The following is a 14,483-nucleotide window of genomic DNA, read 5'->3' as shown; positions in this document are numbered from 1 at the left end:
TAAATGTGTCTCATTAACACACACACACACACACACACACACACACACACACACACACACACACACACACACACACACACGCACACAGCTGTGTCATTGCCTAACCACGGAGTGGCCTGTTCAGCCACAGAGTACACTTCCTCCTTTTTCCTTGGTAGAAAGAGAGGGAGAGAGAGGTAGAAAGAGAGAAACAGAGAGAGAGAGAGGTAAACAGAGAGAGGTAAACAGAGAGAGGTAAACAGAGAGAGGTAGAAAGAGGTAAACAGAGAGAGAGAAACAGAGAGAGAGGTAAACAGAGAGAGGTAAACAGAGAGAGAGGTAGAAAGAGAGAAACAGAGAGAGAGAAACAGAGAGAGAGGTAGAAAGAGAGAAACAGAGAGAGAGAAACAGAGAGAGAGGTAAACAGAGAGAGGTAAACAGAGAGAGGTAGAAAGAGGTAAACAGAGAGAGAGAAACAGAGAGAGAGGTAAACAGAGAGAGGTAAACAGAGAGAGGTAGAAAGAGAGAAACAGAGAGAGAGGTAAACAGAGAGAGAGAGAGGTAAACAGAGAGAGGTAAACAGAGAGAGAGAAACAGAGAGAGAGGTAAACAGAGAGAGGTAAACAGAGAGAGGTAAACAGAGAGAGGTAAACAGAGAGAGGTAGAAAGAGAGAAACAGAGAGAGAGGTAAACAGAGAGAGAGAGAGGTAAACAGAGAGAGAGGTAAACACAGAGCGAGAGAGAGAGGTAAACAGAGAGAGAGAGAGAGGTAAACAGAGAGAGGTAAACAGAGAGAGAGAGAGAGGTAAACAGAGAGAGGTAAACAGAGAGAGGTAAACAGAGAGAGGTAAACAGAGAGAGAGAGAGAGGTAAACAGAGAGAGGTAAACAGAGAGAGGTAAACAGAGAGAGGTAAACAGAGAGAGAGAAACAGAGAGAGAGGTAAACAGAGAGAGGTAAACAGAGAGAGGTAAACAGAGAGAGGTAAACAGAGAGAGAGGTAAACAGAGAGAGGTAAACAGAGAGAGAGAGAGAGGTAAACAGAGAGAGGTAAACAGAGAGAGAGAGAGAGGTAAACAGAGAGAGAGAAACAGAGAGAGAGGTAAACAGAGAGAGGTAAACAGAGAGAGAGGTAGAAAGAGAGAAACAGAGAGAGAGAAACAGAGAGAGAGGTAGAAAGAGAGAAACAGAGAGAGAGAAACAGAGAGAGAGGTAAACAGAGAGAGGTAAACAGAGAGAGGTAGAAAGATGTAAACAGAGAGAGAGAAACAGAGAGAGAGGTAAACAGAGAGAGGTAAACAGAGAGAGGTAGAAAGAGAGAAACAGAGAGAGAGGTAAACAGAGAGAGAGAGAGGTAAACAGAGAGAGGTAAACAGAGAGAGAGAAACAGAGAGAGAGGTAAACAGAGAGAGGTAAACAGAGAGAGGTAAACAGAGAGAGGTAAACAGAGAGAGGTAGAAAGAGAGAAACAGAGAGAGAGGTAAACAGAGAGAGAGAGAGGTAAACAGAGAGAGAGGTAAACACAGAGCGAGAGAGAGAGGTAAACAGAGAGAGAGAGAGGTAAACAGAGAGAGGTAAACAGAGAGAGAGAGAGAGGTAAACAGAGAGAGGTAAACAGAGAGAGGTAAACAGAGAGAGGTAAACAGAGAGAGAGAGAGAGGTAAACAGAGAGAGGTAAACAGAGAGAGGTAAACAGAGAGAGAGAAACAGAGAGAGAGGTAAACAGAGAGAGGTAAACAGAGAGAGGTAAACAGAGAGAGGTAAACAGAGAGAGAGGTAAACAGAGAGAGGTAAACAGAGAGAGAGAGAGAGGTAAACAGAGAGAGGTAAACAGAGAGAGAGAGAGAGGTAAACAGAGAGAGAGAAACAGAGAGAGAGGTAAACAGAGAGAGGTAAACAGAGAGAGAGGTAGAAAGAGAGAAACAGAGAGAGAGAAACAGAGAGAGAGGTAGAAAGAGAGAAACAGAGAGAGAGAAACAGAGAGAGAGGTAAACAGAGAGAGGTAAACAGAGAGAGGTAGAAAGAGGTAAACAGAGAGAGGTAAACAGAGAGAGGTAGAAAGAGAGAAACAGAGAGAGAGGTAAACAGAGAGAGGTAAACAGAGAGAGGTAAACAGAGAGAGGTAAACAGAGAGAGAGGTAAACAGAGAGAGGTAAACAGAGAGAGAGAGAGAGGTAAACAGAGAGAGGTAAACAGAGAGAGAGAGAGGTAAACAGAGAGAGGTAAACAGAGAGAGGTAAACAGAGAGAGGTAAACAGAGAGAGAGAGAGAGGTAAACAGAGAGAGGTAAACAGAGAGAGGTAAACAGAGAGAGGTAAACAGAGAGAGAGGTAGAAAGAGAGAAACAGAGAGAGAGAGAGAGGTAAACAGAGAGAGGTAAACAGAGAGAGACAGTTGGAGAAGGAGGGGAACTTTCTGTGTGTGAGAGAGAAAGCACAGAGGAGGCTTGTCGGCGGAGATATAGGAGGACAGGCTCATTGTAATGGCTGGTGTGGAATCAATGGAAAGATATGAAAACACATCGAAGACATGGGTTTGACACAGAGAGAGAGAGAGAGAGAGAGAGAGACACAGAGAGACACAGAGAGACACAGAGAGACTCAGAGAGTGAGACAGAGACAGAGAGACACAGAGAGTGAGACAAAGACAGAGACTCTGTGAGACAAGACAGAGATAGAGAGACAGAGAGAGAGAGACAGTGAGACAGAAACACAGACACAATGAGACAGAGACAGAGACAGAGAGAAGCAGTGAGACAGAGAGAGAGAGACAGAGAGAGAGACACAGTGAGACAGAGACACAGTGAGACAGAGACACACAGTGAGACAAAGAGAGAGAGACACAGAGAGAGAGAGAGAGAGAGAGAGACACAGAGAGAGAGAGAGAGAGAGAGAGAGAGAGAGAGAGAGAGAGAGAGACACAGAGAGAGAGAGAGAGACACAGAGAGACTCAGAGAGTGAGACAGAGACAGAGAGACACAGAGAGTGAGACAAAGACAGAGACTCTGTGAGACAAGACAGAGATAGAGAGACAGAGAGAGAGAGACAGTGAGACAGAAACACAGACACAATGAGACAGAGACAGAGACAGAGAGAAGCAGTGAGACAGAGAGAGAGAGACAGAGAGAGAGACACAGTGAGACAGAGACACAGTGAGACAGAGACACACAGTGAGACAAAGAGAGAGAGACACAGAGAGAGAGAGAGAGAGAGAGAGAGAGAGAGACACAGAGAGAGAGAGAGAGAGAGAGAGAGAGAGAGAGAGAGAGAGAGACACAGAGAGAGAGAGAGAGAGAGAGAGAGAGAGAGAGAGAGAGAGAGAGAGAGAGAAACACAGTGAGACAGAGAGACACAGCGAGACAGAGACAGAGAGAGAGAGACACAGTGCGACAGAGAAAGAGAGAGAGACACACAGTGAGATAGACAGAGAGACAGAGAGAGAGAGAGAGAGAGAGAGAGAGAAAGAGACACAGTGAGACAGAGTGAGAGAGGTAATTGTGCCATCACAGAAAAGCAGCTCTGTCAGTAGAGGCAGAGACTCTGGAGGATTGATAATTTGGTACAAATCTCAACTACAAAATCTAATTGATCCCCTCAAAATGGGTAAATATCAAATTTGGTTATAAAACTGAAAAAAAAATGACTTGTACTGAAAGAAAAAGATTTCCCCCCCTCCTAATCCCCATATTACTCAGAGGAGATCTTCCCCACCCTTGAGGAAGAGACGTGCCATTTCCAGGACCAGGGAAATGTGCTCATCTGTGGAGACACAAATGCGCACACAGGAACACTACCTGATCTAACGACCACAAGAGGGGACAGCTTTATTACAGGCCATACTGTTTCTAACTGTCTTAATCTCCCCCATAGAAACAACAGTGGCAGCACCGTCAACAACAACGGAAGTGATCTGTTGCAGCTCTGTAGAAGCCTGGGTCTGTACTTTATCAATGGTAGGTTACAGGGGGACTCTTTGGGGAGATTCACCTACTGCTCACCTCTTGGCCAGAGTACAGTAGACTATATGATTACAGACACTGACCCCTTCTCTCTCAGCTCATTCACCGTCAAGCCACTAACACCTCTGTCTGATCACAGCCAAATTACCTTGTTCCTCAAAAGAACAGACATGGAAACAACCACACATTCACAGCCCAGTAAGCTGTACAACATCAGAAATTCATACAGATGGGCCCAAAACAGCACAGAAGAATACCAGAAAGCAACCTGGAACCAACAAATCCAAACACTCTTACATAACTTTCTGGCTACCACATTACTCACAGTAAAGAAGGCATCAATCTAGCAGTAAAACACATCAACTATATATTCAGGCAAACCGTAAAAAAAGCACAACTGAAATTGAAAGAACACAGATGACAAATGGTTTGACGCAGATTGTAAAATTATAAGGAACTGTCACGTCCTGACCATAGAGAGCTCGTATTTGTCTATGGTAGAGTCGGTCAGGGAGTGACTGGGGGCAGGCAAACCGTAAAAAAAGCACAACTGAAATTGAAAGAACACAGATGACAAAATGGTTTGACGCAGATTGTAAAATTATAAGGAACTGTCACGTCCTGACCATAGAGAGCTCGTATTTGTCTATGGTAGAGTCGGTCAGGGAGTGACTGGGGGGTTTTGTCTAGTTTATTTATTTCTATGTTTGGTTCTAGTTTCTTTTTTCTATGTTGTGTTTTTTGTCTAGTTTACATTTTCTATGTTGTGTTCTAGGTTGTTTTTTCTATGTTGTGTTTTTTGTCTAGTTTACATTTTCTATGTTGTGTTCTAGGTTCTTTTTTCTAGGTTGGGGTTTCCGTATGATTCCCAATTAGAGGCAGCTGGTCATCGTTGTCTCTAATTGGGGATCATATTTAAGTTGTTGTTTTTCCCGCTAGTGTTTGTGGGAGATTATTTTGAGTTTATGCATGAAGCACCTCTTCGTCACGGGTTTGTTGTTTTTGTTCATAATTTATTGTCTGTCTTGCATCGTTTCACATAGAAATAAAGATGTGGAACGATACGCACGCTGCGCCTTGGTCTCTTTCATACGACAGAAGTGACAGGAACAAAACGTAGAACACTATCCAACCAAAAGCACAGAGACCCAAATAATGGTGAATTACGCCTTCATTACTGTGAGACTTTAAAACTCTGTAAATGTTAACTCAGAACAAAAAAAGCACAGTACAACAGCAAGCAGCTGACGCTAATTGAGGAGTCCATAAACACAAACTTCTTCTGTCACAATTGGAAAAAACTAATAAAAAAATAAATAAAAACGAGGAATTATCGACACAAAATGGTGACATATGGACAACCCATTTTAAAACACTCTACAACACCGTTCAAATTGACACAAATGCAGAACAACGCCAAATTCATGAGAAATTGAACGGATTAGAAAAAGCTATAAAGGACAATCAAAATCCATTGGACTCCCCAATTACTGACCAGGAGCTCTATAAGAAACTTCAGGCCCTCAAATTTAAAAAAGCATGCGGACCTGATGGCATCCTAAATGAGATGCTCAAACTCACTAGTGAAACATTTCAATTGGCTATATTAAAACTGCTTAATTTGATCCTGAGTGTAGGTTATTTCCCTGACATCTGGAATCAAGGACTCATAACCTCAATCTTTAAGAACGGAGACAAATTTGACCCTAACAATTACAGAGGCATTTGTGTGAACAGTAACCTGGGGAAGGTTTTCTGTAGTATTATAAATGTAAGAGTTCTAAATTTCCTTAATAAGCATAATGTCTTGAGTAAAAACCAAATTGGATTTATACCAAAACATCGCACAACTGATCGTATTTACACCCTTGTCACGTCCTGACCATAGTAAGTGGTTATTTTCTATGGTAGAGTAGGTCAGGGCGTGACAGGGGGTGTTTTGGGTTTGTCTATGTTTTCTATTTCTATGTTTCTGGTTTTTCTATTTCTATGTTGGGGTTGTTTGGGTTGATCTCCAATTGGAGGCAGCTGATCCTCGTTGCCTCTGATTGGAGATCATATTTAAGTAGGGTTTTTTTTTTCCCTCTTCCTGTTTCGTGGATTATTATCTTTTGCGTAGTGTTTGTTTCTCTCTGCGTCACGGTTTGTTGTGTTTGTATATTCAGTTATTTTGCGTATTGCATAAGTTTCACGAGTTTGTTAAAATGTGGAACTACAACCAGGCTGCACTTTGGTCCACTCCTTTTGACAGCCGTGACAACCCTACACACCCTGATAGATAAACATGTCCGCCAAAAATAACACCAAAATGTACGATTGCTTTATCAACTTCCAAAATGCATTTGATTCTATTTGGCATACAGGACTGTTCTACAAAGTTATTGAAAGTGATGGAGAGGGTAAAACATACAACATAATTAAATCAATGTATACTGGCAATACATGCAGCATCAAAATTGGCAAGAAAATAACAGAATTCTTTAACCAAGGGCGGGGCCTTTGCCAGGGTTGCAATCTGAGCCCTGTACTCTTCAATATTTACATTAACGAATTGGCCACTATTCTAGAAAAATCCTCAGCCCCTGGTATTAGTCTCCACAATTCAGAGTTTAAATGTCTGCTCTTCGCAGATGACCTATGCCTGCTGTCACCTACAGCACATGGCCTACAGCAGAGCCTGGACCTGTTAGAGCAGTACTGTCAGACCTGGGCCCTGGCAGTAAACCCCCACAGAACATGGCCTACAGCAGAGCCTGGACCTGCTAGAGCAGTACTGTCAGACCTGGGCCCTGGCAGTAAACCCCAAAAAGACTAAAATAATTATTTTCCAGAGAAGATCCAGATCTCAGGGAATTAGACCAAAGTTATCTATTGGTACAAAATATATAGAGTACTGTACACACTACAAATACTGAGGTTTAAATATATAGAGTACTGTACACACTACAATTACTGAGGTTTAAATATATAGAGTACTGTACACACTAAAATTACTGAGGTTTCAATATATAGAGTACTGTACACACTACAATTACTGAGGTTTAAAAATAAGCTCAACTGGACACTTTAATGAGGCAGTGAATGAACTGAGAGAGAAAGCACGCAGGGCATTCTACGCCATTAAAAAACTAATTCAAATTGAAATACCTATTTAAATTTGGCTAAAATGAATTGAATGTGTCATTGAACCAATTGCACTTCATGGCAGCGAGGTGTGGGGTCCACTTGCAAAACAAGATTTCATCAAATGGGACAAACACCCCATTGAAACCCTACATGCAGAGTTCTGTAAGATTCTCCTACATGTCCACAGGAAAACTACAAACAATGCAACAATGCATGCAGGGAAGAATTAGGCCAATATCCACCAATAATAAAAACTAAAAAAAGAGCAATTATGTTTTGGAAACATCTAAAATACAGTGACCCCCCTCTCATATCATTACCAAGCCCTGCAATGCCAAGAGCTGAGCAAAGAAAAGAGTCCCCTCATCCAGCTGGTCCTGGGGCTGAGTTCACAAACCTGTTCTACTAACACACTGAAGCCTCAGGACCCTCATCCAGCTGGTCCTGGGGCTGAGTTCACAAACCTGTTCTACTAACACACTGAAGCCTCAGGACCCTCATCCAGCTGGTCCTGGGGCTGAGTTCACAAACCTGTTCTACTAACACACTGAAGCCTCAGGACCCTCATCCAGCTGGTCCTGGGGCTGAGTTCACAAACCTGTTCTACTAACACACTGAAGCCTCAGGACCCTCATCCAGCTGGTCCTGGGGCTGAGTTCACAAACCTGTTCTACTAACACACTGAAGCCTCAGGACCCTCATCCAGCTGGTCCTGGGGCTGAGTTCACAAACCTGTTCTACTAACACACTGAAGCCTCAGGACAAGAACATCCAATCAATCAGAATAAACCAAATTACAACACAGTCAAAACAAAACTACATTGCTTATTGGGAAACACAAGCACAATAGCAAAGCAAAATGCAGTGCTATCTGGCCCTAAATCGACAGTACACCGTGGCTAACTAATTGACCATGCTTACTAATCAAAACCTTAGAAAAACCTTGACAAAGTACAGGCTCAGTGAGCACAGCCTTGCCATTGAGAAGGGTAGACACAGGAAAACCTGGCTCCCTGTAGAGGAAAGGCTGTGCAACCACTGCACCACAGCAGAACCTGAGATGGAGCTGCATTTCCTGACAAAATGTCAAAAATATAAAACAATTAGAGAGTGTCATTTCCCCAAGTTTGAAACCCTTATTCAAGGTTTCAAAGACCTCTCTGATGAGGATAGGCTACCCGTCCTGTTGGGGGAGGATGCAGAGAGCTGTGGGTTGGCAGCGCACTACATTGCTGCCTGACGTAAGATGAGGGACAGTGTCTGACAGACCAATCAACCTGCACATGTACTCTACTGTATGATTATTATTATTGTTGAATGTATGGTTATTTTGACCTTTGGTTATTGTTGTTACTGTTGTCCCGTTGACAATTTTGATTCTTATAATTTTAATATTGTAAATATCCAAAGTAAGCTTTGGCAATATGTATATTGTTACGTCATGCCAATAAAGCAGATTTTAATTGAATTGAGAGAGAGAGAGAGAGAGAGAGAGAGAGAGAGAGAGAGAGAGAGAGAGAGAGAGAGAGGAAGAGAGAGAGAGAGAGAGAGAGAGAGAGAGAGAGAGAGAGAGAGAGAGAGAGAGAGAGAAGAGAGAGAGAGAGAGAGAGAGAGAGAGAGAGAGAGAGAGAGAGAGAGAGAGAGAGAGAGCGAGGAAGAGAGAGAGTGTATATTCACCCTGGTACAGGCCTCCCCCAGGTGGGCCACAGATCCTAGTGAGTGTGTGGTGTAGAACTCCACCAGGTCTATCAGGGTGTTGAAGGGACGGGTCTGTTCCAGCCAGTACTGACCATCCTCCTCACAGATCTTGAAGTGCTTGGCTTGGTTGCTGACTTTGACTGTGAACACACACACACACAGACACAGACACACACACACACACACACACACACACACACACACACACACACACACACACACACACACACACACACACACACACACACCACACACACACACACACACACACACACACACACAGCACACACACACACACACACACACACACACACACACACACACACACACACACACACACACACAGACAAACACACAGACACACACACAGACAAACACACAGACACACACAAACACACACAAACACACAGACACACAGAGTAAAGCAGTCCAGGATCACAGTTAGAATGTGGTTCAAGGAGGAAATGGGAGGAATGACAGTACTTTCCAGTTCAGAGAACTGTATGCCCGCAGTTACACAGGTAAAGACAGCTCTAGGAATATGGTAAAGTGCTCTGTCACTGTCAATATCAAACAAAACTGGTTCTCTGCTGGGGTCATCCATCCTGGTCCTGGAGAGCCAAATTACCCTATCAACAAATCATTAAAACCCTGACTGGTTGATCTAGGTTTTTAACCATAGGGCTGGAACAAAAGCCTGCATACCTTAAATATGTTGTATGTATGGGCATTGCACACATTCTGACCCTCCACTTCCTGCTTCTCTCTGTTTTGACATACACCAAACACCCACCTGAGAGGACGTAGCCCACCTTGCCTTTCTCACTGACACGGATGAGAAATGCTCCCTCTCCATTCTCTGGAGAAAGAATTTGGCTCAGGGCTTCAAACCGGTTCATCTTCCCAAAGTACCATCTGGTAAGAGATAAGGAGAGAGAGAGAGAGAGAGAGAGAGAGAGAGAGAGAGGAGAGAGAGAGAGAGAGAGAGAGAGAGAGAGAGATTGAGAGAGAGACAGAGAGACAGAGGGAGAGAGAGAGAGACAGAGAGACAGATACAGAGATGACATGGACATAGACTATAAATGATACACTCTATGAAACAGTATATCTGTTCACATCACTAACATGACGAATTGTGATATGATCTCATCTTATCGGGAATTGAAGACAAAAGCAAGACAGAATATTCTATTTTTATTCTATTCAGGTCAGTGAATAGGGTCTATGCTGACACATTGTACACAAAACTGGCAATAAAGATGAAATATGATGATTTACAGTAAATGTTATCACATTGCTTTATTGGTTCGGGCTTGGACTTCGAACGGGCGTAGTACAATAAATTAAACACGTAGAAATGCCCAACCTGCTCAGGCTCTTCAGAATCACTTCCACTGTTCAATTAAAATAGTAACATCTGTAGTTCCCATTTAAAAAAAACAGCAATAAAAGAGAGTAGAACCAAAAGGGGAAGTTATGCAGATTTTCATGACTGTGTCCAATCTCCACGTCCAAGTTTACCTTAAATCTCAGACAAAACGCAGGATATTCACACACACACACACACACACACACACACACACACACACACACACACACACACACACACACACACACACACACACACACACACACCACACACACACACACACGCACACACACACATACTGTACAGTTAATGAAGCATGACACTAGAAGGAGGATTGGAGTCGGGTAGATACTCACGGCTGTGCGTTGACAGATTCTCCCCTTGCCAGGTAGTTATTTGGCACAACCCCCTTCGCCAAAACGCGCCCATTCCTGTCTATTTTACGCGCAGTCCACCAGTCTCCGGATCGACTGATCACGTTGAACAGATCTCCCTCTTGGAACGACAATTCATCTTTATCTCGTGCCTCAAATCTCCACAAAGCCATGTAGATCGCGCTTTCCGTGGTCTGGGACGGCTGGGGCGCATTCCGGTGCACCGGGTTCCTCGTGAATGACTGCCTGCCATTATGCGAGATCTCTACACACTCGTCATCGGCGACATCGTTCGAGATCCCCTCAACTGTGTTACATTCGGTGTTCTTTTTGTCGCCAAACAGTCTGACCCATAGCGTCTCCAGACAGGGGCAAGTTTTGCGCAGACAGTCCCCCATATGAGAGCGGTGTCCGGGCGTTTGACACGGCTAGACGCACAGCACCTGTTAGACAGGTAGTGGCTCAGTGCGCATGGAATCCTTGGAACTTGCCACACATGTACAGTAAGTAGCCTACTTTACGTGAGCGCTGGTCCTAAGAAGTGCTTCAAATAAATATCAACACAACTTCCTTGTAAAATGGGCACCCCGCCTACATTGCCACAATAGGTCTTGGATAGCCTATAGCTTTCTCTTCTCTCTCTCTCTCTCTCTCTCTCTCTCTCTCTCTCTCTCTCTCTCTCCTCTCTCCCTCTCTCTCACTCACTCACTCACACCACTCACACACACACCTAGTTAGTGTGATAAGAACAGCCTCCTAATATTGTCCTCAGAACAGCCACAAATCTTCTGGGCATGGAGTCTACAAGGTGTTGAAAGCGTTCCACAGGGATGCTGGCCCATGTCGACTCCAATGCTTTCCACAGTTGTGTCAAATTGGCTGGATGTTCTCTGGGTGGTGAACCATTCTTTATACACACGGGAAACTGTTGAGCGTGAAAAACCCCAGCAGCGTTGCCGTTCTTGACACAAACCGGTGCGCCTTTTCTTGCCCGTTCACCCTCTGAATGACACACACACACAATCCATGTCTCAATTGTTTCAAGGACTTAAAACTCCTTCTTTAACCCGTCTCCTCCCCTTCATCTACACTGATTGAAGTGGATTTAATAAGAAATAAGAAATAATAAAGGACATCAATAAGGGATCATATCTTTCACCTGGATTCACCTGGTCAGTCTGTCATGGAAACAGCAGATATTCATAATGTTTGTTTAATATTGTATCATACTTGTGTCTATTCAGTAAGTATGATACTATTAGGATTAGAGCTACTTCTTTCTAAACATGTTCATGGTTACAGTTGTCAGGAAGTGGACAGTCTGATTAGATTAGATTATAATTGCTCATAATTTCGTGAACAGTGGTGCTGTAAAGTCTCTCTGACGGGAAATTAGCTGTTTTTCCTTGCTGGGAACTTTATCCGGGCGACTCACAAAACTACGTTACATCACTGTCTCTCTATGTTTTCCCGTCAAGAGGATCACATCAACGTCGTAAAACCTTTATCATTATCTTAAAGGGACGTGTAAATTCATTCTTTACCCGTTGATTCTTGATGAATATAACTTAGAAATGCCTCATGAGCTTAGTTTAACTGTTGTACCCCATCAGAACCCCAAATATAAACTTGTTTTACTCCAATGTTTGTAAACTATGTAATTGTAAAAAAAACACAGAGTAGCCTCATAACATGGTTAAAACTATAATGTTGATATCATGGATGGTCAGTCCTGTATAGCCTCATAACATGGTTATAACTATAATGTTGATATCATGGATGGTCAGTCCTGTATAGCCTCATAACATGGTTAAAACTATAATGTTGATATCATGGATGGTCAGTCCTGTATAGCCTCATAACATGGTTAAAACTATAATGTTGATATCATGGATGGTCAGTCCTGTATAGCCTCATAACATGGTTAAAACTATAATGTTGATATCATGGATGGTCAGTCCTGTATAGCCTCATAACATGGTTAAAACTATAATGTTGATATCATGGATGGTCAGTCCTGTATAGCCTCATAACATGGTTAAAACTATAATGTTGATATCATGGATGGTCAGTCCTGTATAGCCTCATAACATGGTTAAAACTATAATGTTGATATCATGGATGGTCAGTCCTGTATAGCCTCATAACATGGTTAAAACTATAATGTTGATATCATGGATGGTCAGTCCTGTATAGCCTCATAACATGGTTAAAACTATAATGTTGATATCATGGATGGTCAGTCCTGTATAGCCTCATAACATGTGTTTCTACAGTCTACGGTTGTGTTTCTATAGTCTACGGTTGTGTTTCTATAGTCTACGGTTGTGTTTCTATAGTCTATGGTTGTGTTTCTACAGGCTCACAGATGGCAGTCAGGGCTTGTGGAAGTGAGAGCATGAATGGAGATTTATAATTCCTTCTTTCTCGGCATCTGTGTGTGTGTTTGTGTGTCTGTGTGTGTCCCTGTGTGTTTTAGCACCTGTGTGTGTGTGTGTGTGTGTGTGTGTGTGTGTGTGTGTGTGTGTGTGTGTGTGTGGGCACACTCCAGCTCGGTAGGTGGCGGTAATACACCTTATGTATTAGTTTACAAACCGCCAATCAAAAGAAAAGAAGAACATCGACCCCGGAAGTGATTAGTACATGGGTCGTTATCTTTCTATGAAGCCATCTGCTAAAATGTCTAAGCCAACGTTTCTATTTGTAATCTTCTTTTCTTTATTTGTCATGAGTGAAGCTGTCTTCGAAGATCAAGTTGGTAAATTTGATTGGTATGTAGCTGTTGATTGAGAATGCCCATTGATTCCGCTATGCAGCTTAGCTAACGTAAGCTAATGCTATGTGCTAACCATTGACAGCATCCAATATGATAGATCATGGCGAAAAGACAGTAAGTAAGTCTCTGGGGTCGGGTTAAGTCAATAGGTATCCTTTTCATGTCTGCACCTGTATTGACAGTCGCTTGTTGGAATATATAGCCAATCACTCACGAATGTAAATATCTTATTGGATTGCTGCCTCTTCTTTACTGGGGGTCAAGTATCCATGCGGGAAGAAGACCCATCTCCCATCTGCTCCTTGTGACAGGTGTCTTTGCCACAGATATGATACTGAGTCTCAAAACGCAGCAGTAACGAAGAAGATAAATGTACATCGGTGATTGATTAGCTAAATTAAAAAAATATCTAGCTATATTTAAACAGAAGACTAGAATTTCTCTGTGGGCTGCTAGTCTTGACTGTGAAATATTCTCTTTCCTATTTCCAGGAGACAGCAGTATGTGGGGAAGACTCTCTTTGCCCACTTTGACTCGCATTCGCAGTCATCAAAAAAGCTGTTTCTCGCCACCGACAAGAATATCTTTGCCTCTTTCAACTCCAGGACTGGAGATCTCTGTGCGTATTTTGTCATTCATATTACAATACAAAATATGTTTCTAGCTTTTCTCTTTTAGTCTGAAATCTGTGACAAAAAATAAATAAAATAATTGTTGTTGAATATCTTCCATAGAGTTAATTATTTTTCATTCCTACTTCACAGTTTGGAGACATGTTGACAAGGCGGGACCAGAGGGAACCATAGATATACTTCTGCTGCATGGACAAGGTGACGATAGCCTTTTTTTAAGTTCATTGTAGACTGCCTAGTTACTTGGCTTAGTCAACATAACTGTGTTGTACAGAGTCAATTACATTGGCTTTATTTTTGCCTATGTTCATTTTAAGATTCTGCCTTCATCTTTGACAGTGGATATTTGAATGGCTGTTCTTTACGTCTTCTCTAGATGCTCTGATGGTGGTCGGAGATGGTCGTTTGCTCCGTTCCTGGGACACAAACATGGGCGGGCTGAACTGGGAGGCCGTGCTGGATACTGGCAGGTGCGTGTGGTTGTCCCTGTGTGCAGATGACCGGTTCCCCATTTTACTGAGAGATACTCAATAGAAATGGACAATGATTTTAGATATTTTGCCAGATGACTA

The 14,483-nt window shown here is 42.7% G+C and overlaps 2 protein-coding genes across 3 annotated transcripts in view; one reads left to right on the top strand and one right to left on the bottom strand.

The window, feature by feature from the left end:
* LOC106572901 (protein-tyrosine kinase 6) overlaps positions 1 to 10,901 on the bottom strand; it is a 26,537-nt gene extending 15,636 nt beyond the window's left edge. Inside the window, exons 1-3 of the mRNA XM_014147486.2 lie at positions 10,486 to 10,901; positions 9,554 to 9,675; positions 8,740 to 8,900 (exon numbers count right to left, since the gene is read on the bottom strand). Of these exons, the coding sequence (XP_014002961.1) occupies positions 8,740 to 8,900; positions 9,554 to 9,675; positions 10,486 to 10,901 (699 nt within the window). The remainder of the gene's footprint in view (positions 1 to 8,739; positions 8,901 to 9,553; positions 9,676 to 10,485) is intronic.
* The window catches only part of k0090 (K0090 protein), a 25,450-nt gene continuing 21,703 nt past the window's right edge, over positions 10,737 to 14,483 (top strand). Inside the window, exons 1-4 of one of the 2 annotated variants that reach the window (XM_082961443.1) lie at positions 10,737 to 11,006; positions 13,771 to 13,898; positions 14,044 to 14,109; positions 14,288 to 14,381. In XM_082961443.1, coding sequence (XP_082817569.1) covers positions 10,975 to 11,006; positions 13,771 to 13,898; positions 14,044 to 14,109; positions 14,288 to 14,381 — 320 coding nt within the window. In that variant the 5' untranslated portion in view covers positions 10,737 to 10,974. Of the gene's footprint in view, positions 11,007 to 13,150; positions 13,275 to 13,770; positions 13,899 to 14,043; positions 14,110 to 14,287; positions 14,382 to 14,483 lie in introns of those variants that run through there. The other variant, NM_001139872.1, reaches the window with a different exon arrangement.

Source organism: Salmo salar, chromosome 15 (genome assembly GCF_965601325.2).
Source record: "Salmo salar chromosome 15, fSalSal1, whole genome shotgun sequence".
Taxonomy (NCBI): domain Eukaryota; kingdom Metazoa; phylum Chordata; class Actinopteri; order Salmoniformes; family Salmonidae; genus Salmo; species Salmo salar.
Note: the sequence above shows the minus strand (reverse complement) of the source record. Positions and strands in the feature narration are given on the sequence as shown.